The 27,262-nt window shown below is 36.3% G+C and overlaps 1 protein-coding gene across 12 annotated transcripts in view; it reads right to left on the bottom strand.

Moving 5' to 3' along the window:
- The window catches only part of Tanc2 (tetratricopeptide repeat, ankyrin repeat and coiled-coil containing 2), a 339,845-nt gene that overhangs the window by 192,918 nt on the left and 119,665 nt on the right, over window positions 1–27,262 (bottom strand). For 7 of the 12 annotated variants that reach the window (XM_006534483.4, XM_006534482.4, XM_006534472.4 and 4 more), the window contains exon 4: window positions 22,823–23,005. In XM_006534483.4, the coding sequence (XP_006534546.1) occupies window positions 22,823–23,005 (183 nt within the window). Of the gene's footprint in view, window positions 1–4,040; window positions 6,136–22,822; window positions 23,006–27,262 lie in introns of those variants that run through there. The other 5 variants (XM_006534477.4, XM_006534478.3, NM_181071.3 and 2 more) reach the window with 2 other exon arrangements.

The raw sequence follows: 27,262 nt of genomic DNA, 5'->3' as shown, positions 1-27,262 counted from the left end.
TATTATTTCTCCACTTAGTGGATGAGGAAACTAAAGCACAGCGACGTTATCTAGAATTTGCCCAATGCATATAGCAAGCAAGTGGCAGAATCTAAACTACTCTATCATATTGCAGGAGTCAAAGGGAAACAGCATCTACTCTAGGGATACCTTCATCTGTCTTAATATAAAAATGGGAAATCTGTGGGGATGAGAATGTTAAATGGGAAAAGACAAACATTTTTACCTCCAAAGTTGATGAGTCCAATATACAACCAAATAACATAAACAATCTCAAACAATCAGAACTCTGAAAAGCATATTTGGTTGTGAATCTCTTAGATGCTTCCTTACCCACATCATAGTCCCTCTGGCTGTCTCTTGTGAGACTACGCCGGGGCCTGGCAAACACAGAAGTGGATGCTCACAGTCAGCTATTGGATGGATCACAGGACCCCCAAATGGAGGAGCTAGAGAAAGTACCCAAGGAGCTGAAGGGATCTGCAACTCTATAGGTGGAACAACAATATAAACTAACCAGTACCCCCCGGAGCTTGTGTCTCTAGCTGCATATGTATCAGAAATGGCCTAGTCGGCCATCAGTGGAAAGAGAGGCCCATTGGTCATGCAAACTTTATATGCCTCAGTACAGGGGAACGCCAGGGCCAAGAAGTGGGAGTGGGTGGGTAGGGGAGTGGGTGGGGGAGCGTGTGGGGACTTTTGGGATAGCATTGGAAATGTAAAATGAAATAAATACCCAATAAAAAAATGAACAGAATATAAATATCTGTAAAAGTTGAACACCATTGCTAAGGGTTTGGAGTACAGCTCAGGAAAGCAACAGCAAATTTTTACAATAGATTCTTGATCCTTTATGAATCTATATTCCTCACCCCTATTCAATTTGAAACCTGTACGCCAAGAATCTATAAATTTTCCCAAATGTCAATGTAAAGGAAGAAAATATCTAATAAAAAATTGAAAAAAAAAAGAAAAGAAAAAGATAATACTATCCTGGTTCCCCAGCATCTTTCATATTAATCGTTAGCCATCCTATCTGCCTTTTAACATATACTTTATTCTTCAGTAGGGTTTACTTAAATATTTGGGGAAAGATATTTTGATGATAAAATAAAAATAAATGCAGACTATTTTAGGAGAGGAAAGACTTTCTAGGAATATGCAGGTTTCCTTCTGTGTCTCCCCTCACTGCCTGCCCACCCCCTTTTGCTGTTGTTTTGTTTCTTTTAAACAAAGGCTAAAGTAACCCAGGCTGGCCTTCTACCTGCTATGTTAGCTGAAGATGACCTGATCTGCCTACCTCCAAATTCTGAGTGGTGAGATCACAGCTGTGTGCTACCATCTCAAGTTTTTGTGTGGTGTTGGGGATTGAATCCAGGACCAGTTGCATTTTAAGCCAATATGGTACTGAGCCACATCTCCAACTCTGGGCTTCCTTTAAAACAGCAACCACAGCCCATTTGGTAAATATTCAAATGTCTCTATCCTAAAGGGAGGAGAGAAGGGGGCAGCATGAAGAGAGTGACCATCTGTACCAATTATGCTTGGCGCTTTACACAAGCTATCTTACTTGCTTTTTGTTTTTTAACTTTATTTTTGTTTTCTTTGCTTTTTGAAGCAGGGTCTCCCTATGTAGCCTAGAATAGCCTTGAACTCATGATCTTTCTACCTCTAATACCTAAGTGCTGGGATTACAGACATGTTTCACTACACCTGGTTCATTATTCTTTATTTTATTTTGGCACCAAGTCTCATGTAGCCCAAACTGGCTTCATACTCAAACTTAAACTTGCTATCTAAGTGAGGCTGATCCTCCTATCTTCACCCTCCTAATATGGCTTCAGATGTGTGTCTCCAGCAACCCATACATAATACCTATACCACCACCACCACCGCCACCACCACCACCACCACCTACTAAAGCATTATTGTACTGATTTTATAGTAGTAACTAGAAAAGTTAGCCTGCCCTAATTTAAAGCATAAGTATAGAAACATAGTAATATAATTTGGGGGTAGTAAAAAACACATTTATCACTGAAATGTTAGTACTTATTTCCATTAGAAAAATAAACATGGTAACTAGAGCTCACTCTTTTGTTTTAATCATCAACTTTTAGTTTTAATATTTCTCTTAGTTTTAGTATTTCCTAATGAAGTTTATTATTGGTATTACCATATTCTTGGGTATTCAGAAGTATTGTTAGCATGTTAGTTATGAAAGTTTTAGTCAATGAAACTGAAGGAATGAACTTGGCCTTTTGATCTAGGTTCTTTCCATATTATTTACTCAGTATAACTATTACATTCATCCAAATTTAAAGTAATAGCTACTATTGATGAAGACTTTGTTTATATGTTACATGAATAATATGTAAAAGACTTTAAATACTCAGAGTAAACTGCAATCCAAAGTCAACCATTGTGAAACTGAGGCTTGCTTTTTTTTAATAGAACATTGTCATTTGATGTTCTTCACTTTAGATAAACCTAATTTATGATAGAGACTTGTACCAACCCAAAAGGATAGAGATTATTATAAAGTACCCCTTGAAACATCTTCAAAAATATGGAAAATTATAGGTAAAATTTAAATTAGCCAATATATATAAAGAAACAAACAATTTGTATGCCAAATTGGGTAAAGTCACAAATATGAAGATCAAAGTGCATGCAAAGGAATATTATTTTAAAATAAGTAAATAAATAGACAATAAAATCCCTAACCTTATTAAAGAAATCAGTCTGTGGTACTATTAATAAGAATTATGATTTCAATAATAATTCAATATAAAAATCACTTATATACACATATACACAGTTGTGAGTATAAACTAACTACGAAGGTGCATCAATTTATAGTGCAATACTAGTTCAGTATATGAAAAACTTAAATGTACTTTAACTTGAAAAAATGCTTAAAATACAGATATTCTATTAATATGTTAATCATGAGAGGCAAAATTATTTCAGTAAACACACATATAATTGTGATGTGAATAACACTTTTTACTATCTCTTAATATAGTAATCCTTCCCGTGAAAAGGCTTCTTAAACAATGAATAGAATCATACACAGATTTGTAAGTGAAAGTCTCAAATAGCAAAAGATCAGAAATCAAAAGTACAAAATTTGTTTTCATCTAACTCTGTAAATCAAAAGTGCCCAGTTCTATCTAATGTATGGTTATTGAATAAGATGCAGTAAGAAGAGCAATTCAATAAAGAAAATAACAGAAAAAAATAAGCCTAGATCAAATGCTCTTTCTTCTGTTTTGAGGTGGCTGATAATCAGCCTAAATATTCTAATTTTAAAAAATTCAGTTCCCAGTTTTAGATCATTTCTAAGTTACCATGGTTAGCTAAACAGCTAAAAAGAAAACACTGAAAAGCAGAAAATAAGCAGTCTAAAAAAATCCAACTATAAATTCCATTTATCTAAAATTTGTAATTATCAAATGATCTGAAAATGCAAGTAAAAGGGGGTAGGAATTGAACAGCTTAAATTCAACTGACAAAGTAGAGCCAAATCAACATAACTAGGAAACAAAGCCAGTTTTTAAAAATCTCCCTGTCCTCAAGATGCAGAAATATTCATTTATTTCTAAACATTCCAGGTAATGACAGGATAGGTGTGATGTACTAAGGAAGCCTGCTTACCACGTCTAGAATTCTGTAGTTTCTCAAAAGGGAATTTACTGATAGGCTACTGCAATGGAAAACAGAGATTCTGGAATCATGTTGCAAAAAAAGAAACCTGACCTCCACATTCACACACACAAAAAAACCGAACAGTTTAAAAGTGATTTCTTTATAATAAACATCCTTTTAAGAAATAAAAAAAGAGAGATTTTTTTAAAGGTTCACAAAATAATACATAAAGAACACAATTAAAAATGAAACATGTTCCTGAAAATAATTTCTTAATGGGATCTCTGCTGTAAGTCTTTTAGGCTGCATTTCTATTCCTACAAGTATCAACATAGGCCGTATGCCTCAGAAACCATGGAACACACACATTTTCTGCTTATCATACTCACAGCCTTCCCTCTTCCTTTCTCATCTGTCAACACTCTGCAGTTGGCTTCCCATTTCCAGGCGTATTCACTGGCCATGTCGTTGGTTCTGACACATTAGTAATGATCCAGCCTTTAATCTTCTCCAGCCAGCTCTTCTCATTGCCAAGAACTTACTATGCCTTACAGGTGACACTTCTAGCAGATGTTGATTATGGTCCCAATGCACAAGAGATGCTCCCAAAGGGGCGGATAGCCCCTAACAACATCACCTGCTTCTTTTTGTATCCACACAAGCAAGCACTGCTATACTTGTTTTGAACATCTAATGATTTCAAAAAATATACAGATGATCTCCTTTTGTTAGGTTGCTTGGCATGAAGTTATTTTTTTCAGAATACTGCAGCAAATACAGATTGTACAATCCCATTTGAGAGAAATATTTTTATACGGTTTTCTCTGTGGCGCAGTTTAGTTTACTCTTCTGGTAGAGAAAATTGCTGAAGAACTGGTTCTGAGGTTTCTAATGGTGCAGCGTTAACCAGAGTGAATGATTCACGGATGTTCTTAACATTCAGGAGTAACATGGAAGGCTAACAGTGCAGCCTGGGTCCAGAGCTGATGAATGGCGCAGTGCTGCTGTTGTCATAGCAACCGAGAGAAAGAGAAAAAAAAGCAGCACCATAGAAGGAGCTGTGACATGGATTCTGGGAACAATTTATATTAAAAAACTGTAAGCATCTCATGTTTTAAAGCTACAAGCTCCTCTGGTTCCTCTTTAGGCTTTACTATAAACTCATATTGTAAAATACAGCAACTATGTGAACAGTGCCAAAAGAAAAACTCTAATAAGGCAATTTAAAGGATCAATATAGTACTTTGGCAAGCTAATATATAAATCTCCAGTATCTTCATAATATATGACATAGATTTTAAAATTAGACACTGATATATAGCTACAATATAAGAATTATCTAGAATCTAAGACAGCAAAAAACTTGTTTTTAAATACTCAGATATATTGAGATTAAATTATTTCATTCAGATGGTATACATCAGATACACCAAAACTGCAGCATCATTGACAGACTGGCTCATAAAATAGTAATGACACCAGTTTCAGAGAGAGGTATGCTATTAGATTCCTTTTGCATACAGGAAGGTTCAAAAATACTGACTTCACTAAAGATGCTTACTGCCTTCATGCACAAAGAAATTTCACACCATTGCTATGTGATATGGTTACTGTTCTATCCCATAAGTCTGAAGGCCTCACTCTTTATTTAGCCTGGAAAAACTTTTTCTGTGGAGTTTTTCCTCGCTTCTCAAAAATTCAGAATTCCTTGTTCTCTGGTGAACTGTACAATAGCTTCCAAAAGGAAGGACTTAAGAATGGAGTTGATATATGGATTGCTAAAATGTATTCTCCTCTGCAGTATTCTAGGTATGGCCCTAAACTAAGCTGTGGGAAGATAAAATCTTTCATTAGATTCCAAATGAACTGGCAGAGACCATTGGTGCCAATCTATTTCATCTATATAGACAAGATGGCTGCAAACTAAGTTATCCTTTTTTTTTCATAACAATGTCGATTTCTTTTCCATCATTACTCATTTAATGAAAGGTTTAGATATAATGTAGAGCAAAGTAATTATGGAAATTAATACATTATTTTCTTGTATAGACAGCACTATGATAAAAATTCTAGTATAAATTATATATTGCTGTCAAAGATTTCTGATGCATTAATTTCTAGAAATTATGGCCTCCACATTAAATATGACCAAAAGGACTGCAATGCAGTACAAACCATATGCACTTGACTAATCTGCTGACTGTAATTGTATTATGAATTTGGTTACTTATCAGACATCACCATGGGTAACTCAATCACTCCCATCCTTAGATTCATCACCAGTAACGTATAGGTAATAACAGATTCCACCTTCTTCCTAAAGTTATTGTGGCAGCAGAATACAATAAAGCAATGACAAACATGTATTTTATCTAAAAATTAATGCAGTTAGAAAAATAATATAGCTAAAAAAGGAGAAATAAGTTTTAGTAGACTTCAGCCCAAAAATGGTCTGTAAAGTTAAACATCTTCCAGAATAGATATTTTTGTTTTTGTTTTTGTCTTTTTTTTGAGGTGTGTGTGGGGGAAATGGGAGAATGGGGGCAGGGGAAGAGAGAAGAGGAGAGAGGGAGAGGAAGAAAGGGAGAAGGATGGAGAGAGGTGGGGGGAGAGGTAGACAGAGAGGGACAGAGACAGACGGACAGACATTTACTGTCACTACACTGCCCAGGCTGCTCTTCAACTCAAAGATATTTTGCCGTACCCTTTAAAAGTACCCACAATTATGGTTGTACCACAGAATTTGTATTTCTAGGCTAGTTTTCATATTTGACTGCAAATTTGGTATCATATTGTACATAATTGTCACAGTGGCTATTTCTTTATATATTATAGTAGGTGGAGAGGTCTTGGAATATCGTTAAAAAGTATTTAAGGTAGATACAGAAATATAATTCTATAACCTAGCATAACCTGCATATCTTAGAAAATGGTAACAATGAGAAAGAAAAGCAGGTCCCACAGAATGATGGGACTAACGAACTCGCAAAGTAAAGAACTTGCTTGAGATAATCTTCAACTGCTTTTTACTTTACCCAACTACAAACTGTAAGGTCAAGTGAAAAGGTAAGTGTTTGTGTTTGACTTGAAAGTTTTGCGATGCCATTACTTGGTTCTATGTTTCTGCTGTAGTCTGATCTCGTCTATCTAGTAAGCCTTTAAAATCAAGTATTAACAAGTCCCACTTTTTTCTTTTTGAGGAAAATTCTCTTTAGTTGTAACTTTAGAATATCAACAGTTTACTTGGTGTCAAGGAACAAGTTTTTCTCACAAAATGTCACTCTCCAAACCAAGCTGAGGTGATCCACGCATTAGCTAGATTTCAGAATAGCTCTGAAACAAACACTGTGGACTCAGAAATCATTTTCCACCATGTTTGTGCTCGGTAGGAGCCTAAGGATGAGGATATGGTAGAGATAAATGAAAAGACAAATTATAGGTTTGGTTTGCTTAAAATAGTTCATTTAACTAAAAGGTAGAAAGATTTAAGGAGTAGTCCCTTAACTACTAATTTCTAACTCCTTTGTGACTAAATGAATCTAAAATTTACATGGAATTCTTTCTTCTTTTCATGCCTATTCTCTTTTACAGGCTTTCCCATTATAAGCTTTCTCCCAGTGCCCCAAGGCCAGGCAGTACGGAGATTAGATGAATATATGACAACTCCACTCTCATAGAGAAAGTATCAGTTCTACTTGAATTGTTACAGTAACTTAAGCTTTGGACAGATTTTTAAAAATTGGTTATTTTATTTATTTACATTTCAACTGTTATCCCCCTTCCCAGTTTACCCTCCACAAACCCCCTCCTCCCTCCCCCTGCCTCTATGAGGGTGCTCCCCCACCCACCCACCCACTCCTGCCTCAGCAACCTAGTGTCCTCCTATTCTGGGTCATCAAGTCTCCACAGGAACAAGGGGCTCCCTTCCCAGTGATGCCAGATGAGGCAGTCCTCTGTTACATATCCAACTGGAGCCATGGGTAGCCCCTATGTACTTTTTGGGTGGTGGTTTAGTCCCTGAGAGCATTGGGGGGTCTGGTTGGTTGATTTCTATGTGGGCCCACACTTTTCCTATGAATAGCTGCAGTTCCAGGTCAGGACTTCAACTTGCAACAGAGATGACAGATGAATAGAGAAAGAAGTATGCTCAGAGGTAGGGTTCATTCCTAGCAAATGTAAGGCTTTAACAACCTTGTACACATAAGTCTATATTACTTAAAAATCACAGAACGTGACTACCTACACATTGGAATATTTTTGAAGATTACTTTCATCTCTGAAGGATAAGCTTTCTGGGCTGCATAGTCTGAGAAGTAATGTTTTTGTTTTATGAGTGTCATGAATAATATTTAAGGGATTTCTGAAGACTCACTGTGCTCTGCTTTCACTTTATATGTTGCTTTTATGCCTGAATAAAACTTGCCCAAAAGTGTGATGCTAACCTTACATTATAATTATAACATTTACAAAAGACCACTACCTCATAAGGGCTCTTCCTGAGTGTTTTTAATCAGTAAGTTCTAATACATTATCCAATCCCAAGTGGTAAGCCATGGGCTCAGTATGTTGTATACATGCCTATATATTAACAGTTCTAATTATTGAAGAAGCAAAAAGTTTTGTGAGAAAATGAGAGATAAGAACCCTCAGGAGTTGGAGGGAGAGTAGGGGGTATATGTGAAAAATACAACACTCATGAAATTCTCAAAAAAAACCCTTAAAAAAGAGTACATATTGATGTACACATATCAAATATTCATTTTCTCATTTTTCTTGACTCATTAATCTATATTTAGAAAATATACCAAACAATATAGACACATATTTTAAAAATAATCACTTTCAAAAGCCAGAAACAGACTTTTGCCAGAAACAAAGAAAACACTGTTATCCAACTAACTCCATTATAATTCAAAACACCGTGCACTAGATTAAATTAGATTATTTAAACAAAATAATCATCCACACTTTTGTAGAAAATGTGATAATGACAATGTCTTGTGATTTTTAAAATTCATCCAACAACATGGAAGACTGGTTAACATTTGGGACAGGAATGGTATATTTATAATAAAGAGCAGCTGAATGAAAGTTTTTGAAACTCTGTTCTCTGGTATCTAAAATTCGTATCAGAGGGACACATTTTCATGAGTTTATTGTTCTTAGAGATGCTGAGTCTGTTGATTTGGTTTGGTACTATAAAATATCTATTATAAACCAAGTATATAATTGTTGCTAAGCCTTACACCATCCCACACTCTAACTTACTGCTTGTTTAGAGACTGCTAAGGATTTCTTCTAAATTATGGGTATTTGTTTGCCTTTTGTGACAGTGTGTGAAGGAGAAGAATTCCCAATGGCGGACATCTCTTAGTGCTTACATTCCATATTTGGCATTTTGAAGTTCACATTCTACAGCAGGTGAACATAAAGCAAGTGGGAAAGGACAGGGTCAATGAAGCACAAGGACAGATTTTTAGCAACTATCACAGAAAACTGTAGTGAAGTTCCTGGGGAAGACACAGAGGAACGAGGGAGCTCCATTTTCCTGTAGTCTTCCTGGATTTGCCATGTTAGGACAGCCACACTGATACAAAACAGATACAAGGAAATCTGTGACTGAGTGACAGACAACTTTTCTACCTGGACGATTTCTTTTATCGTATCTGTCTCTCTCCTTACACATTTACATTTTGAAAGAGTTTACCTTTCAAATCTACTTATTAATTTAAATGAATTAAAATTTCAAGTAAAAATGAATTTATCAGAGTTAAGTTAAAACCTTCCCTCAAAACAAATATAGTAATTTATACAAAATGGCAAGAAAAGATACTTATTTAAAATAGTGAGTTATATGGAGGATCATGGCACTGAATGCTACAAACCCTCAAGTAGAAAAAATATGATGCTATTTTACAAATAAGTTACCCCCAAACTGCAGTGAGCAACTGACACAGAGAGGAACTCTTTACAGGTACTTCTGTATTTTTCTCAGCCTAAGGTACTGTCATCTTTTCTTTACGTATGCACCAACAGAAGCTTTAAAGAAACAAATAAATATACCTAGATAGTGAGCTTGGAAATAAATGTATATATAACTATTTAAAATAAAAAATAAAAACCTTTAAACGTAACTATAAAAATTTTGCCAGTTTTAAAAATCACATTTTATTGCACTTATTTAAGTAGGTGGGGGTAGGTGATGGGTTTGGGGGCAGAGTGGGTACATAATGTTCTGGCATCCACGCGGGAGGGAGGCAGGGGATAACTTATGGAAATTGGTTCTTGAGCCCAGGAAGCCTTGAGTGAATGTGTAAAGAACAGCTGAACTTCTCAGTGAATGTGAATCTTTGATGTCTGACAGAGGCACAGTGTAGAAGAATCTTCTACAGACACTAGCCAACTCCTCTCCACTGTGCTGCACCTACTAAACATACCATGTTTGTGTCTGTGAGTCTATCATTTTTAAAAAATTATTTATTTTATGTTTACGGGGGCTCTGTCTGCATGTACACCTGCATGCCAGAAGAGGACATCAGGTCCTGTTAAAGATGATTGTGAGCCACCATGTGATTTCTGGGAATTGAACTCAGAACTGGAGCTATCTCTTCAGCCCCAAGACTATCCTTTTTTCATTCAACTGCCACACCAGTCAGGTTTCTACACCCAACCTATGCAAGTCATAGTACCTTCTACCAAGTTGGTCTCAGGGATCAAACTTAGATCATGGGGTTCACAGCAACCACCCTTAGCGGTTGAACCATCTCTGCCAGCACAAATATATATGGAATTCTGACCCATATTTTTGTCCAACTAGTTTAACTCTATACGGTGGTTCTTTTAGGTCTGGAGTTCTGAGCCATAACTCTACCTCATTATGGATAACTCATAAAGATCAGTAGCAAACAAGATATCAACTCCTAGTGACCATTCTTCTTTTATAAAGACTTTATATGAAATGTAAATGAAGAAAATATCTAATAAAAATTGTTTAAAAAAGGGTGGGTTGGGGAGCAGGGTGGAGGGGAGTATATAGGGGACTTTAGGGATAGCATTTGAAATGTAAATGAAGAAAGTATCTAATAAAATTGTTTAAAAAGACTTTATACCCATGTTTTAACACTCTTTGGACATATAGCTCTTAGAGAAGTATCTGTATATGTCTGAAGCATGGGGTGTGGCTGGATGGCCCTTGTGCAAGGCTGTGGTTTCAGCAGTCTTTTGTGTTAGTGTGTATCATGTAAACATGCAAAATAATTCTTCATTTTGTTGTTAAACTTGATATAAGGGTCTCAAATTTTATTCTGTCTACTTGATACAAGAGTTGAGTATTTTCTGTCTGTTTCTTAAAGCAAAATGTTGTTTTTCATGGGAAAACTTTGAAGTCAGATATTCTTGGGGTGAATATTTGACTGGCTCTGCTAATGAGCTATATAAACACGGTCAAGTCATTGCTTATTCTGAGTATGTTATCTTCTTGTACTTATTACTATTTTTGCCGTACAGAGGACTTTATAGATCAAGCAAGATAGCATGTATATCAGGAAGTTAATAGAGAGTTTGGCTAATAAAACTTGAGTTATGAATACAAGTTTATAAACAAAAATTACTACATCATTATCTTTCTTATGCAGTGGATCATTCTTTCCCTTATCATGCTTTTTCCCTCACACCCAAAGTACCCCCACAATCTTTGCTATCTTAAAAAGTTTTTCTCAGTTCAATAGTATAAGTAAAGTATTGTTATACTCCTTGCCTTTGATTCTCTCTCTCTTTTTAATCTCTTTGTATACTTCTATCTTGGTCTTTCATCAGAGCTAGGCATGATATAGCTCAGTGGGAGATTAGCATACATGATCACCTGTGCTCAATCCCTAGCGTCCTCTCTTTTCCCTAAATTTAAAAACTGGGGGAATGCCCATATTTATTTCTTTGGATGCTTCTATATGCTTAATAATATATAAATTTATATTCATTTTTATCTATACCATTCGTTTTTCCTCCTAAAAATCACCAATCATTGTCTCATAGCTTCTTTTTACATTTAAAAAGAAGTATGCCTATCTAAAATCCAAATTATACAACTGATCTTTCCAGTATTTCTTTTAGAGCTGTAACAAAAGAAAGGATCAAGCTATGGACATCTAGGATCTGAGGTGGAGGGGCAAGTTAGTAAAACCACAGTTATGAAGTCCTAAAAAGAAGCCCTGAACATTAGAGTTGGCTCAGTAGTAGATGATTGTTGAGAGTAACAGGACATGAGTGAAACCTGCTCATCACAGGGAATCAAACAGGGATCAAGTTATGTAATTTCAGTACTTAAATAGCAGAGGCAAGAGCATCACATTTTTTTTAATTATTTTATTTATTTACATTTCAAATGTCCCCCTCCCCAGTCCCCCCTCCACAAGCACACCACCCCATCCCTTTACAATCCCCCTTCTCTGAGAGTGCATCCCCTCCCACTGAGGCCAGAAAAGCAGTCCTCTGCTACATATGTAATGGGAACCAGGAACCAGCCTATGTATACTCTTTGGTCTCTGGAAGCTCTGAGTGGTCTGGTTAGTTGATACTGTTGTTCTTCTTATGGGGTTGCAATCTCCTTCAGTTCCTTTAGTCCTTCCCCTAACTCTTTCTTTTGGTCCAATGGTTGCCTTACAGAAACTTTTCAGTCTCATGAGGTCCCATTTGTCAATTGTTGATCTCAGAGCCTGAACCATTGGTGTTCTGTTCAGGAAATTTTCTCCTGTATCAACGTGTTCAAGGCTATTTCCTACTTTCCCATCTACTAGATTCAGCATATCTGGTTTTATGTAGAGGTCCTTGAGCCAGTTGGACTTGAGCTTTGTATAAGGAGATAAATATGAATTAATTTGTATTCTTTTACAGACCATCAGTTAGACTAGCATCATTTTTTGAAGATGCTCCTTTTTTTCCACTGTATGGTTTTGGCTTCTCTGTCAAAGATCAAGTATCCATAGGTATGTGGGTTTATTTCTGGGTCTTCAATTTTATTTCATTGATTTACCTGTCTGCCACTGTACCAATACCATGCAGTTCTTATCACTATTGCTGTGTAGTACAGCTTGAGGTCAGGGATGGTGATTCTCCCAGAAGTTCTTTTATTGTTGAGAATTGTTTTCACTACTCCTGGTTTTTGTTATTACATATAAAATTGAGAACTGCTCTTTCTAAAGAATTGAGGTGGGGTTTTGTTGGGGATTGTATTGAATCCATAGATTGCTTTTGGTAAGATGGCTGTTTTTATAAGTTAATCCCATCCATCCATAAGCATGAGAGATCTTTCCATCTTCTAAGGTCTTGATTTCTTTCTTCAGGGACTTGAAGTTCTTGCCACATAGACTTTTCACTTGCTTGGTTAGAATTACAGCAAGGTATTTTATATTCTTTGTGACTATTGTGAAGGGTGTTGTTTCCCTAATTTCTTTCACTGCCCATTTATCCTTTGAGTATAGTAGGAAGGCTATTTTATAGTCAGACACTTTGCTGAAGTTGTTTATCAGCTATAGGAGTTCTCTGGTAGAATTTTTAGGATAGCTTAAGTACACTATCATATCATCTGCAAATAGTGATACCTTGACTTCTTCCTTTCCAGTTTGTATCCTGTTGACCGCCTTTTATTGTCTAATTGCTCTAGTTAGAGCAACATGATTTTGATACTGGCCCTGGGCTACATAATAAAACCCAGTCTTTAAAAGTTAATTAGTTAATTGATATATGAGGGATTAGGGCAGACAACACTCCAGGAGGTATTTAATCAGTGAAAGAAGAACCTGTAAGTGAGAATATATCACAAATTCAGAGAACTATAGGTCCAAAAGATGTTAAAACATGAATATAAAATCTTTGCAAAAGAAAATGATCACTGGAAGTTAATATGGTGTTAGAAGAAAGTATAATTCTAAAATATTGCAAAGTAACCTCCCTCTTGTGCATTTTTTTTTTTTGGTAATTAAAAACAATTTCTGATAGAATCTTTCAATACAGCCAAGGCTGTAATTGAACACACAATCCTCCTACCTCAGCCCCCCAAATGCTGGAATTACAGGCCCACATTACCATGTCTGGGTTCACGTCCAAGTTGGTACAACTAAGATGAGATAAGCAACATAGCTTCAGGATCCTCTTAATAGTAAGCAGGATTTAAACGAAGTCTCTACATATTTCTAGAGAAAATCATGAGTACTACTTTCTAGAATCTTTAAAGTGTTGTCAAATAAGGAAGATGCCAATTTATGTCATATTATTCTAAAAGACAGAACTTGGGACTAACGGATTACAGTAACTAAGAAATGTATTTCATCCATGGAAACCAGAGTAGTTATGACAATAATTCAAGAAACAAACAGGCTCTGCTACAGAAGAGAAAATGTTTAGGCAGAGACTGCTGCTATCCTCTTAGACTGCTGTGAAGACTGAATTTCCTCACCCGTATAAAGTACTGAGTGCTGTCTGGAACTTAGTAATAACTCAATAAACACTAACTATAACTGCCATAACTACTCCCATGATTGGTACTTAAAGGTTTAGTTAAAACCTACCTGTAAAAGCTTTTGGCTTGCTGACTGTGGGGCACATTTGATTTTGTGGTTATCAGGCTAGTTGTTATAAGCTTGCTTGCTATCAATTTTATATCGTTTTCTTCCACTTTTTGCTGTTGTGCTCTAAAATTATGCACTATAGTCTCGTAAGTATCATTAGTAGTGGCTAATTTAGTTTCTTTTGATTTTTTAATGCTGCATGTTATTTACTTTCTCTGCTGCTTTCATTTTTATTGTAATTTACCATTCCTCCTGAAGATTCTATTTTCTTAACCTTGTCCAAGAATTAACATCTTTATTCGTCAAGTAATGTTTTTAATTAATTTTATTCACTTTAGCTTTCTATTTTGTTGACAACTCTTCTGTTTATTTTTCCTTGTTTTATCTCCTTGTGTTAAGTGCTTAACTAATTTACTTTAATGACTTTCTTATTTGCCAATAAAGCATTCAAGGCAATGACTTTTAACAGTGACCTAATGGGAATACTTCATAACTTTTAATATACCACACACTAAATTCCTAAGTTTTTAAAAAAGTTTGGTTTCTATTTTTAACTCAAAACTTATTTTAAAACATTTTAAAACTTGAAAGCAGGAAAAAGAATAATTCCTTATTTTTAGTTGTTAGATTCCATTTTTATTTTCACTTTTACTGAAAAACAGATTTTGCTATAACTAATTATATGATAAATACATAGAAACTGTTCAGTGTTTAAAAAGGCATTTCCCTATACAAAATTCTATACTTAACTAAATGATTAATTGCATTATTCAAGTTCTCCATATTCATTATCCACTGAGTTATTAATTTTGAGGCATGAGATCTATCTTAAATGTAAAATCATCAATTTTATAACTCCTTCCATGGGTGTTTTGTTCTCAATTCTAAGAAGGGGCAAAGTGACCACACTCTGGTCTTCGTTCTTCTTGAGTTTCATGTGTTTTGCAAATTGTAACTTGGGTATTCTAAGTTTCTGGGCTAATATCCACTTATCAGTGAGTACATATAATGTGAGTTCTTTTGTGATTGGGTTACCTCACTCAGGATGATTCCATTTGCCTAGGAATTTCATAAATTCATTCTTTTTAATAGCAGAGTAGTACGCCATTGTGTAAATGTACCACATTTTCTGTATCCATTCCTCTGTTGAGGGACATCTGGGTTCTTTCCAGCTTCTGGCTATTATAAATAAGTTACAGAGACAAATTTTGGAGCTGAGATGAAAGGATGGACCATCTAGAGACTGCTGCACCTGGAGATCCATCCCATCATTAGCCTCCAAACACAGACACCATCGCATACGCCAGCAAGATTTTGCTGAAAGGACCCTGATATAGCTGTTTCTTGTGAGGCGATGCCAGTGCCTGGCAAACACAGAAGTGGATGCTCACAGTCAGCTATTGGATGGATCACAGGGCCCCCAATGGAGGAGTTAGAGAAAGTACCCAAGGAGCTAAAGGGGTCTGCAACCCTATAGGTGGAACAACAATATGAACTAACCAGTACCCTCAGAGCTCGTGTCTCTAGCTGCATATGTAGCAGAAGATGGCCTAGTCAGCTATCATTGGGAAGAGAGGCCCCTTGGTCTTGCAAACTTTATATGCCTCAGTACAGGGGAACACCAGGGCCAAGAAGTGGGAGTGGGTGGGTAGGGGAGTGGAGGGTATGGGGGACTTTTGGGATAGCATTGGAAATGTAAATGAAGAAAATACCTAATTAAAAAATGTTAAAAAATCATCAATTTTCCTTTTTATCATTAACAATGTTTGCCATAGACAGTGTTTTAAAAAACATCTTTACAGAGATAAAATTCATATACTGTGAAATTCATCTCTCCACTGAAAATAGGCTTTGTATATTCACAGGCTTGAGTAACTATCACCATAATCTTTACTTATAACATTTTATCACCCAGAATAAAACTCCCACCCTCAGAACTAACTTCACATACTTGTCCCTTCAGTCCTAGGAAACTGCTAAATGTTCAGTCTCTATTCATGACACTTCATAAGCTAGAATTTTACAAATACTCATATGACCTTTGGTGGCTAGCTTCTTTCATTCAGAATGAATTTGAATGGTTCATCCATAGCTCTGACTATTCATGGCACTTCATATATTAGAATTTCACAAATGAGTATATAACCTTCTGTGACTGGCTTATTTTATTTAGAATGAATTTACAAGGTTCATCTATATTGTGGTGCAGAAAAACAATTTATTTTTATTGCCAAACAATATGGCTGTAACACAATCTCTTCCATTCATCAGCTAATGTCATCCATTTGGTTCTAGTTTGCTTTAATAATGCTGACTCATGAAAACTGAAATTATTTATAGTGAATGAAGGAACAATTCCCTAACGTTCTTATTTTTAGTATTGAAGGACTAAGTAAATAATCTCTGAAGGGCCAGAAATAGTTCCTGTTTGCTGTTCTTATCACTGAATTAACCTTGGGGTTTATAGCAGGTGAGCCTTCATATTCCAAAGATCTTGAAAAGTGTTTATATATTTATTTCCTCACTTAATGTTATAAAAAAATGAGAGCATAACAGTTATTGATAGAACTTAGACTACTATGCATACCTATTTCATTTTAAAATTTACTAGGCTGGACTCAGTCAGGCTCATGCCTTTAATCCAAGCAACAGGGAGGTAAAGACAGGAAGATTGGGCGTTTAAACCTAGCCTCAGATACATAATGAGCTTTAGGTTAGTTTGGGATTATAAAAGTCTCTGCCTTCCTCCTTGACAAAAGAAATTTATAAGGCACCTAGAATGCCAACGTTTCTAAAATTCAAAATATGTACTGATATGTTATAGTATGACTATAGTCTAGTTAGACTGTATAGACTAACATGTGTGTAGACCTTTTATATTTTCAAATTAGGTTTTCAAAATTTTTCTTAGAATGTCTATAAGACATAGCTACATTTCCATATTTATCCAACATAAAAAGAAAACACTATCAGTCAATACTTAGTAGACTATAGGAGGTATATCTAATAAATCATATTTAATATTTACATCAGTTCTAATAAAATTTGCACTCGTACATCTTGAATTCCAATGTTACCCAAAACTATAAGGCAAACTGCCAGTGAACACATGCCAGATAATGTAGACTAACGATAAAAGAGCTTTGCAGTGCTTCTTGCAGAATGTCTGTAAAATAAGTAAATGTTTCCATTTTATCTATGACAAAAACAGTATTTTGTCTATATCCAGTATTTTGGATGTTGAAGCTTACCAAAATTAGACTGTTATAACCTACCATCTACACTGCGTTGTTTAATCTATTTGATGACAGTGTCTGAAGATTGAGCATCAAGAAAGTGAAAAGGTCTTTCAAAGTGACTTGAAGGTCTCCTTATAAAAGCCCAGAATACAAAGTTAATACAGATGATAGAAACTCAATTCTCAAATCTCTTAGACACTCCAACAGTTGTGGCTAGCATAACTCCCCACTCTAGGCCAGATACCAACTCACAAGGCTTACAGGTTCTCCTCTATTTCTTACTCTTCTATGCTATTATCAATGCTATTATCCTTTTTTATTTTTTTAACTTAAAAAGCAACTTAAGTACAGCAATTTTTAAATGAATTTAACCAAGATTACATGGCAAATCTGTTATACCACCTCATAGGTTTTCAATTTCCCACAGGGTAAAAATGATAAACATAAAAAGGACATGAACTAAGCTTATGCCATGATTCTCCCACTTGTGAGTAGTGGTTACATGTCTCTAGCATAATTCAATGCCTGTCTTTATACTTACATATATATCAATTTATAACACATATGGATTCATATGACTGATAAGTAGATTTGATGCACACACTATATATATGTAAATAAGCATACATTTTCAAAGTTATTTAAGTTATTCAAGTTTATTTGTAAAATTCAGAAGAATTTGATACATCGGCACAACTGTTTGTATCAATGTTTATAAATACTAGGATAGGTAAATGACATAAACAAAACAGGAGTGAATCAGTGCACTCTTAATAGCTATAGATAAAGAAATACCAAGTCTTTGTGATACAACTAAGACATCTAGAAAGTAGTAATAGATAAGAATCTGGCACTAATTAGGGCCAACAGTATATCTCTGCGCACTCTTGCACATCTCTCCCATTATACAGCAATACATAACTAATCAACTGAACAGTGGCTCTTATTCAACTTTTAGGTCTTCTAGTTTCCATTTACCATTTAAACCATTTGACTGTATCTTCTGTCTTTAGAAACACAACAAAAAAGTAAATAATATGCAAATGCATAGGGCAAGTCTTTAACTTCTCTAATGCTCAATTTTCTTGTTGGTAAATGAAGACTACTTGCTAACTGTATTATTTTTGGCAAATTTTCAATTTAGCAAACATGTACCTCTCTGTAACTTAGTTTACTTATTTGAAAAATGAAGATATATGTGAAACTATATTAGTGAAGCATATGCCACATAGAAGACATTCAACTGAACGCTTCTATCACTTTCCATTATTTACTAAAAATATTTCAAAACACATGAAATTTGTTTGTTAATTGATTGGATTTCTCAATGTAATCCAAGCTGGCCTGGAACTGATTCTATATAGCCTAGACTGGCCACTAACTCAACTTTTTTAATGCTGGGATTATGTGCATAATTTACTACATTCAGTTCCTCAGAAATATAAAGCTCCAACTTAACAAACTTGGTTTTAAGTGATAACCAATGCATTACCAAAAGACAAAACTACATCTCCATTTTACAGAATACAGAGATGGAATAAGTAAATCAGACTTGGAAGACAAACTTAAGCAGTCTTACCACAGTCTGTGTCTCAGCTGCTTTTGTTGTATTAACTCTTGTTGGTACTGAACACAGGAATCCATCTATATGTTTAAAACTACTTTCAAGCTCTAAGCCATTTGTGTCTTTTAAAGTTTTGGCAAACAAGTCAAAATACTGAAAATGGACTTCTTTCTGCAAACATGTCTTCTTACATATACATGTGCTAACTAACTAACTAACTAACTAACATAAAAGTATGTTGGATACAAAAGCTGCCCCAAATGACACAAAAAGGTTAATCCTCTGTAGTATCTTACAATGATAACAAAAGTACTCAACTTGTTTGAAACTGAGGACTACTTAAAGCTCAGAAAAACATGTAAAAGATTAATGAAGAGGGCTGGTGAGACAGCTCAGGGGATAAAGGCACTTGTTGACAAGCCTGATGACCTGAACTCAATTCCTGGGACTCATGTAGTACAGAGAAGGAACCCATTCCTGCAAGGTTAAGGAACACAGAATGAATGCTCTATCACTCACACTCTATGCTCTCCACACTTGCTAACATATCCAATTAAAAGTTGAAGGAGATTGTATTTCTTCCCATCCCACTTCTGCTTATGATATTACAATCCAAGTAGCCTCCTTACTAGGCAAAAATTTCCAACCTCTGTCTGCCTCTTTAATTCACTTTCTATTCACCTCTCCTTTGACACTGTTAAACAACACTAGGCTCTTCCCCTAGACCTTGCTCCTTACTTTTCTTTCTCCTGTGTTAGTCCATAAGAAAAAAAACCTTCCATTTCCACCTCAATTTCTCTGCACAACTTTCCATATTTCATATCTTCATAATACTTGCTCTATTTAGAACCATTTGCTTATTGGTTATTGGTTATTCCCCCAACTACCACCAACCCCCATTTAAACAGGGTCTATGTAGCATTGGCTGCCCTGGAACTGTGTAAACCAGGTTGGCCTGGAATGGACAGAGATCTGTCTGCCTGTGTTTGTAAAGCCATATCTAGTGGTTATATATTTCTTATCAATATCCCTCACATCTGAAATATAAAAACCTTGAAGCAAGCCCTTGTCTTTTTCACTGCTATGTCTTACTTGAGTAGTAGCTAGCATATAGTTCTAAACAAATTATTTGTTGAATGATTGAGCCTTACAATATATACTGAAAACAGAAAACCAGATGTTAGAAAGCCATAAGAGAAATAAAACAAACTAACACTATTTATTCTGTTTGATAGGTAGGTAATATACATACAAGTAATACAAGTTTAAATGCATGGACATAGATAATGGCCTCATTTAATTTGTGCTTTTGGTTAAGTATCTCTGGAGGGTATTTCCATATTGTCTGTAGTTTTTTCCTTTAAATTTTTATTTATTTAAACAAACATAATTAGGAAAAGGGTAAAAGCAATCTATAGACCAAGGGTGTCTTTTAAACTTTGAAATATTTTCATTTATTCCATTTAAATGGACAGGTTTATCATCTGCCTTACATGGGGGAAAATGATCAAAGAAACATGTTTAAGGAATTTTTTATTATTTATTTATTATATGTAAGTACACTGTAGCTGTCTTCAGATACCCCAGAAGAGGGAGTCAGATCTCATTACGGGTGGTTGTGAGCCACCATGTGGTTGCTGGGATTTGAACTCAGGACCTTTGGAAGAGCACTCAGTGCTCTTAACCACTGAGCCATCTTTCTTGCCCCCAAGGTATTTTTTTAATGAATCATAAATTTTACTTCAAAATGTAAACATCACTAAACATGCATACATGTTAAAACAATAAAATTTACAATTTCATTAATTTTTTCTTTTGCATAGGACATTACAAGATAGAATCTATGCCTTACAAAATATATAACAAAGTTTTATCTGAGCAAGTCAAGGCCAGATTGGGAAACTGTACAACTGTAATACTTCACTGTAGTGATCCAGGAAAGACAGAAGATGGCCTTTGGAAGCATGCTGGGAGCTAGGTTTTTTAAAAGTTCCTATGGGAAAGGGAACTGGAAACCTGATGGAAATGGCCTTGGACTCTGGATTTGCCTTGGGGTTTTGGCAAAGGATCCGACAGATGTTCTACCGGTGGCTTCTTATCATACGCCTTACATGGGGGAAATGATCAAGGAACCATTTTCAGAAATGTCTTTTAAGAAAACATATTTCCTTCATTCAGAAGTTTTAAAATTCATTCTTAGTCTTTCATGTTTAGGTTGTTTACATTCCTCAGTAAGTAAAACTTTATGAGACATTCCATACATTTAAAATTAAAACTGGGTGGGTCATACATGTTGTTAGTCAGCTATACCCCATCTTACTGCACCATGACATCACCTCTGAAATAGTGAATTACTGACTTTGTTATTAAATGAATTTATATTTTAACAAAGACAGCTATTTAAACCGATAATGAAATTGGTATAAGCCAATCAGGTAGGTACCACAAAACCACATGCAATCTAGCTTACTTCACAGAAATGAGAATTTTTTTGTACTTTCCCCACTGGATGTGGAAAATGAAAGAAACACACAGATTTTGCATTCTGTGTTTTTATTAATGACACCTTTAACTGAAAAAAAAAACGAGATGATTTCTAAGTAATCAAAGTGTATTCTTGTCACAACATGTTAAAATTGATTATAATTTTAGACTTTGGAAAGGAAGCAGTATTTTAGGTTACTGTGCTTATCTAATGACCCAAGTCAATACTTTAACTCACTCAAGTTACCTTAAAATGCCTAAAACACAATCAGCAACGTAAAGAAGTCAAATCTTACACTTTATGAAACTACTGAATGTGAAATACTGTACTTTGGTGAAAATTATAAACATCAAGTAGTTCATTCTATTTATAAGAGTCAAAAAAGTCTTATTTCACTCTCTTCCTTCTTTTCTTTTGAACATGACATGACTACCAAATTTCCTACTTTAGCTCAAAGGCACAGAGGAAACAACCGTCATCTCCTTGATTTCATCCTTTATGCACGCCAATCCATCAGTCCCATCAACGGACATCTAGCTAGAGGATGCTGCCTAAAATGCCACAGTGAAAGTCGTCATTTTGTGTACTTAATATATTTTGTTTTAAGAATATACTGATAAGGTCAGAAGAATCTGTGCAACCCAGGCTTTTGTATCTTCACATGGAAATATTCTTCAGTTATATCTCACAATTTCTTCCCTGAAAATGTTGAGAACAAAAGTCCACTTAATAAGGACCTACACCTAACCTACACCTAACATGAACAGAACGAGCAATACAGATTTTGAGATGTATTTAAAGTCAGTGCCATAACAATTTACGAATCACAGTAAATATTCCAAGGAGTTGTAATGGTCTATAAAGAGAAAACATCCAAGTCAGATTTGAACACTAGAGATGAAATCTAGAAATCATGATTTCAAACAAAAACATGGCTCATGTCTATACATTTGCTGAACTGTTAAGCTCTAATACAATGAAAATTCCAATGTCTCCGTCTGTGAATGTGACAGGAACAGGCTGGTAAGTGAAGTCAGAACAACAGTGTATTCTGGCAAAACTAAGAACTTCCTGAAAATCTAGAAAAACATGTCCACAACAGATGGGTCACTTAGAAATGAATACATCAATCTGCCAAACTGAGTACAACTCTAATTCACTAAATGAAAATCAGCAGGAGCTCCACTTTCTAAGTCTTATGGCAGTGAGAAGGCCAAAGGGGAGGTAATCTGAAGATGCACAAACACACATCTAATGTGACCTAAAGTGTCATACTCTCAGGTTTCCTGTCAAATATACTAAATTCAGGTAAATTCCTTACCAGTTAACTTCTTCACAGGTTGGAGCCGAACACTGATAGACTGATGTGTGAGTAAGGGGGAGGATGGAAGAGAGCGAGACATGCCCTCCATAATCCGAATGTGCTGCATACCTTCACTCACTGGAAGTGGTGGAACAGCATAGTCTGGCTCAAAAGCACAATCGCTTTCTGTGGAGATGCCACCTGTTAACAGGAAAGAAGAGTGCAAGAGATGATAAGGATGGTTCAGAACAGCATATAACACACACACACACACACATACCCACTCACACACACACACACACACACACTCATTTGTATATTTATTGGGAGGGAGAGATGGATGGATGGAGGAAAGAAAAATAAAGGAAGGAAAAAGAAAGCAAGGAAGAAGAAAAACAGGAAGGAAGGAAGAAATGAAAGAAGAAAAGAAAGAAGGCAGAGAGACTGGATCTTACAACCATAACTCCCATAAAATTAAATAAAGACAATAGCAGGTTGCTAGGACCACAAAAAACAAGACCTATCACAACATGTCTTAAACTATTTATACAAATTTGCTATACATAGAAAAAATTTACATATACAGTATTTGGTTGTTAATTAACAGTAACACATATACATTGAAGATGAATCAGAAAAACCATATAAGCTGGGCTATAATCCATGGCCAGACTCCCTGCCTCACATTCTCGAGGCCCTAGGTTCAATTTTTAGTATTGAATAAATAAGTAAATAAATAGTGTGGGGGGGAGAGGGGTAGAGGGGTAGAGGGGTAGGGGGGAGAGGGGGAGAGGGAGGGAGGGGGAGAGGGGGAGAGGGAGAGAGGGAGGGGGAGAGGGAGAGAGGGAGAGAATGAGAACAAACAAGGGAGAAAAAGCCAACTAAAGCAAATATAATCTGACAGAAAATACAATGTGTTCATCAACAAGGTACAACATTTAAAGGAGTAGGCTTAGATGTTAAGAAACTAAAATTTAGAATTTTAGAGTATTAAAGGAATTAAAATTTGGATGGCTTTGAAGGCAAATTTACATAGACAAGATAACTAGAAAATATTAGGATGATAACTAAAGAGCCAAAAGAACAGAAGTGTAGGCCAATGAGAAGGCTCAGCAAACACAGGTACTGACCTCCTGAGCTACCCCAGGACCTACATGATGAAAGATCAGAACCAACTCCTGCGAGCTAGCCTCTGACCACCAGATGCACACTGTGGGTATGCGGTTACCCACACATTCTTAAAAAAGTGTTTGGGAAGTAGCTGGATATAAAACTAACTCAAACAAGTCAATGGCCTTTCTCTACACAAAGGACAAACAGGCTGAGAAAGAAATTAGGGAAACAACACCCTTCTCAGTAGCCACAAATAATATAAAATACCTAGGCGTGACTCTAACTAAGGAAGTGAAAGATCTGTATGACAAGAACTTCATGTCTCTGAAGAAAGAAATTAAAGAAGATCTCAGAAGATGGAAAGATCTCCCATGCTCATGGATTGGCAGGATCAATATAGTAAAAATGGCTATCTTGCCAAAAGCAATCTACAGATTCAATGCAATCCCCATCAAAATTCCAACTCAATTCTTCAACGAATTAGGAAGGGCAATTGGCAGATTCATCTGGAATAACAAAAAACCTAGGATAGCAAAAACTCTTCTCAAGGATAAAAGAACCTCTGGTGGAATCACCATGCCTGACCTAAAGCTGTACTACAGAGCAATTGTGATTAAAAACTGCGTGGTAGCCGGCCACCGTCCAGACCAGAGGACAGGTGTCCGCCTGGCTTGGGAGGCGGCCTCAGCCTCAGCAGCAGCGGTCGCCACCTGGGTTCCGGGACTCCGCGGGACCTAGGAAATTAGTCTGAACAGGTTAGAGGGTGCGCCAGAGAACCGGACAGCTTTGGGGACAGGCGGAAGCACAGAGCCGCTGAGGCAGTACACTTTGCAGGCTGCAGACAGCCGGCCACCCTCCAGACCAGAGGACAGGTGTCCGCCTGGCTCGGGAGGCGGCCTCAGCCTCAGGAGCAGCGGTTGCCATCTTGGTTCCAGGACTCCCTGGAACTTAGGAATTTAGTCTGCACAGGTGAGAGTCTGCACCACAGAAGCTGACAGCTTCTGGGAACTGCCAAAGCAACACAGCTTCTGAGAGAGGCCCTGTTTTGGGCCTTCTTCTTCGACCAGGAGGAGGTCCAAAAACAAGATATCTGCGCACCTTCCCTGTAAGAGAGCTTGCCAGCAGAGAGTGCTCTGAGCACTGAAACTCAGAGGAGAGAATCTGTCTCCCAGGTCTGCTGAGAGACGGTAACAGAATCACCAGAAGAACAATCTCTAAACAGAGTCAACTATAACTACTAACTCCAGAGATTGCAGATGGCGAAAGGTAAACGTAGGAATCCTACTAACAGGAACCAAGACCACTCACCATCATCAGAACCCAGCACTCCCACTTCGCCCAGTCCAGGGCACCCCAACACACCCGAAAACCTAGACCTAGATTTAAAAGCATATCTCATGATGATGGTAGAGGACATCAAGAAGGACTTTAATAAATCACTTAAAGAAATACAGGAGAACACTGCTAAAGAGTTACAAGTCCTTAAAGAAAAATAGGAAAACACAATCAAACAGGTAGAAGTCCTTACAGAAAAAGAGGAAAAAACATACAAACAGGTGATGGAAATGAACAAAACCATACTAGACCTAAAAAGGGAAGTAGAAACAATAAAGAAAACTCAAAGTGAGGCAACACTGGAGATAGAAACCCTAGGAAAGAAATCTGGAACCATAGATTTGAGCATCAGCAACAGAATACAAGAGATGGAAGAGAGAATCTCAGGTGCAGAAGATTCCATAGAGAACATCGGCACAACAATCAAAGAAAATGGAAAATGCAAAAAGATCCTAACTCAAAATATCCAGGAAATCCAGGACACAATGAGAAGACCAAACCTACGGATAATAGGAGTGGATGAGAATGAAGATTTTCAACTCAAAGGACCAGCAAACATCTTCAACAAAATTATTGAAGAAAACTTCCCAAATATAAAGAAAGAGATACCTATGAACATACAAGAAGCCTACAGAACTCCAAATAGACTGGACCAGAAAAGAAATTCCTCCCGACACATAATAATCAGAACAACAAATGCACTAAATAAAGATAGAATACTAAAAGCAGTAAGGGAAAAAGGTCAAGTAACATACAAAGGCAAGCCCATCAGAATTACACCAGATTTTTCACCAGAGACTATGAAAGCCAGAAGAGCCTGGACAGATGTTATACAGACACTAAGAGAACACAAATTCCAGCCCAGGCTACTATACCCAGCCAAACTCTCAATTACCATAGATGGAGAAACCAAAGTATTCCACGACAAAACCAAATTCACACATTATCTCTCCACGAATCCAGCCCTTCAAAGGTTAATAACAGAAAAAAACCAATACAAGAACGGGAACAATGCCCTAGAAAAAACAAGAAGGTAATCCCTCAACAAACCTAAAAGAAGACAGCCACAAGAACAGAATGCCAACTTTAACAACAAAAATAACAGGAAGCAACAATTACTTTTCCTTAATATCTCTTAACATCAATGGTCTCAACTCCCCAATAAAAAGACATAGACTAACAAACTGGCTACACAAACAAGACCCAACATTTTGCTGTTTACAGGAGACACATCTCAGAGAAAAAGATAGACACTACCTCAGAATAAAAGGCTGGAAAACAATTTTCCAAGCAAATGGTATGAAGAAACAAGCTGGAGTAGCCATCCTAATATCTGATAAGATTGACTTCCAACCCAAAGTCATCAAAAAAGACAAGGAGGGGCACTTCGTTCTCATCAAAGGTAAAATCCTCCAAGAGGAACTCTCAATTCTGAATATCTATGCTCCAAATACAAGGGCAGCCACGTTCATTAAAGAAACTTTAGTAAAGCTCAAAACACACATTGCACCTCACACAATAATAGTGGGAGACTTCAACACACCACTTTCACCAATGGACAGATCATGGAAACAGAAACTAAACAGGGACACACTGAAACTAACAGAAGTGATGAAACAAATGGATCTGACAGATATCTACAGAACATTTTATCCTAAAACAAAAGGATATACCTTCTTCTCAGCACCTCATGGTACCTTCTCCAAAATTGACCACATAATAGGTCACAAAACAGGCCTCAACAGATTCAAAAATATTGAAATTGTCCCATGTATCCTATCAGATCACCATGCACTAAGGCTGATCTTCAATAACAAAAAAAAATAACAGAAAGCCAACACTCAAGTGGAAACTGAACAACACTCTTCTCAATGATACCTTGGTCAAGGAAGGAATAAAGAAAGAAATTAAAGACTTTTTAGAGTTTAATGAAAATGAAGCCACAACGTACCCAAACCTTTGGGACACAATGAAAGCATTTCTAAGAGGGAAACTCATAGCTCTGAGTGC

This window comes from Mus musculus, chromosome 11 (genome assembly GCF_000001635.26).
Source record: "Mus musculus strain C57BL/6J chromosome 11, GRCm38.p6 C57BL/6J".
Taxonomy (NCBI): Eukaryota; Metazoa; Chordata; class Mammalia; order Rodentia; family Muridae; genus Mus; species Mus musculus.
This window is presented reverse-complemented; position numbering and strand designations above follow the sequence as displayed.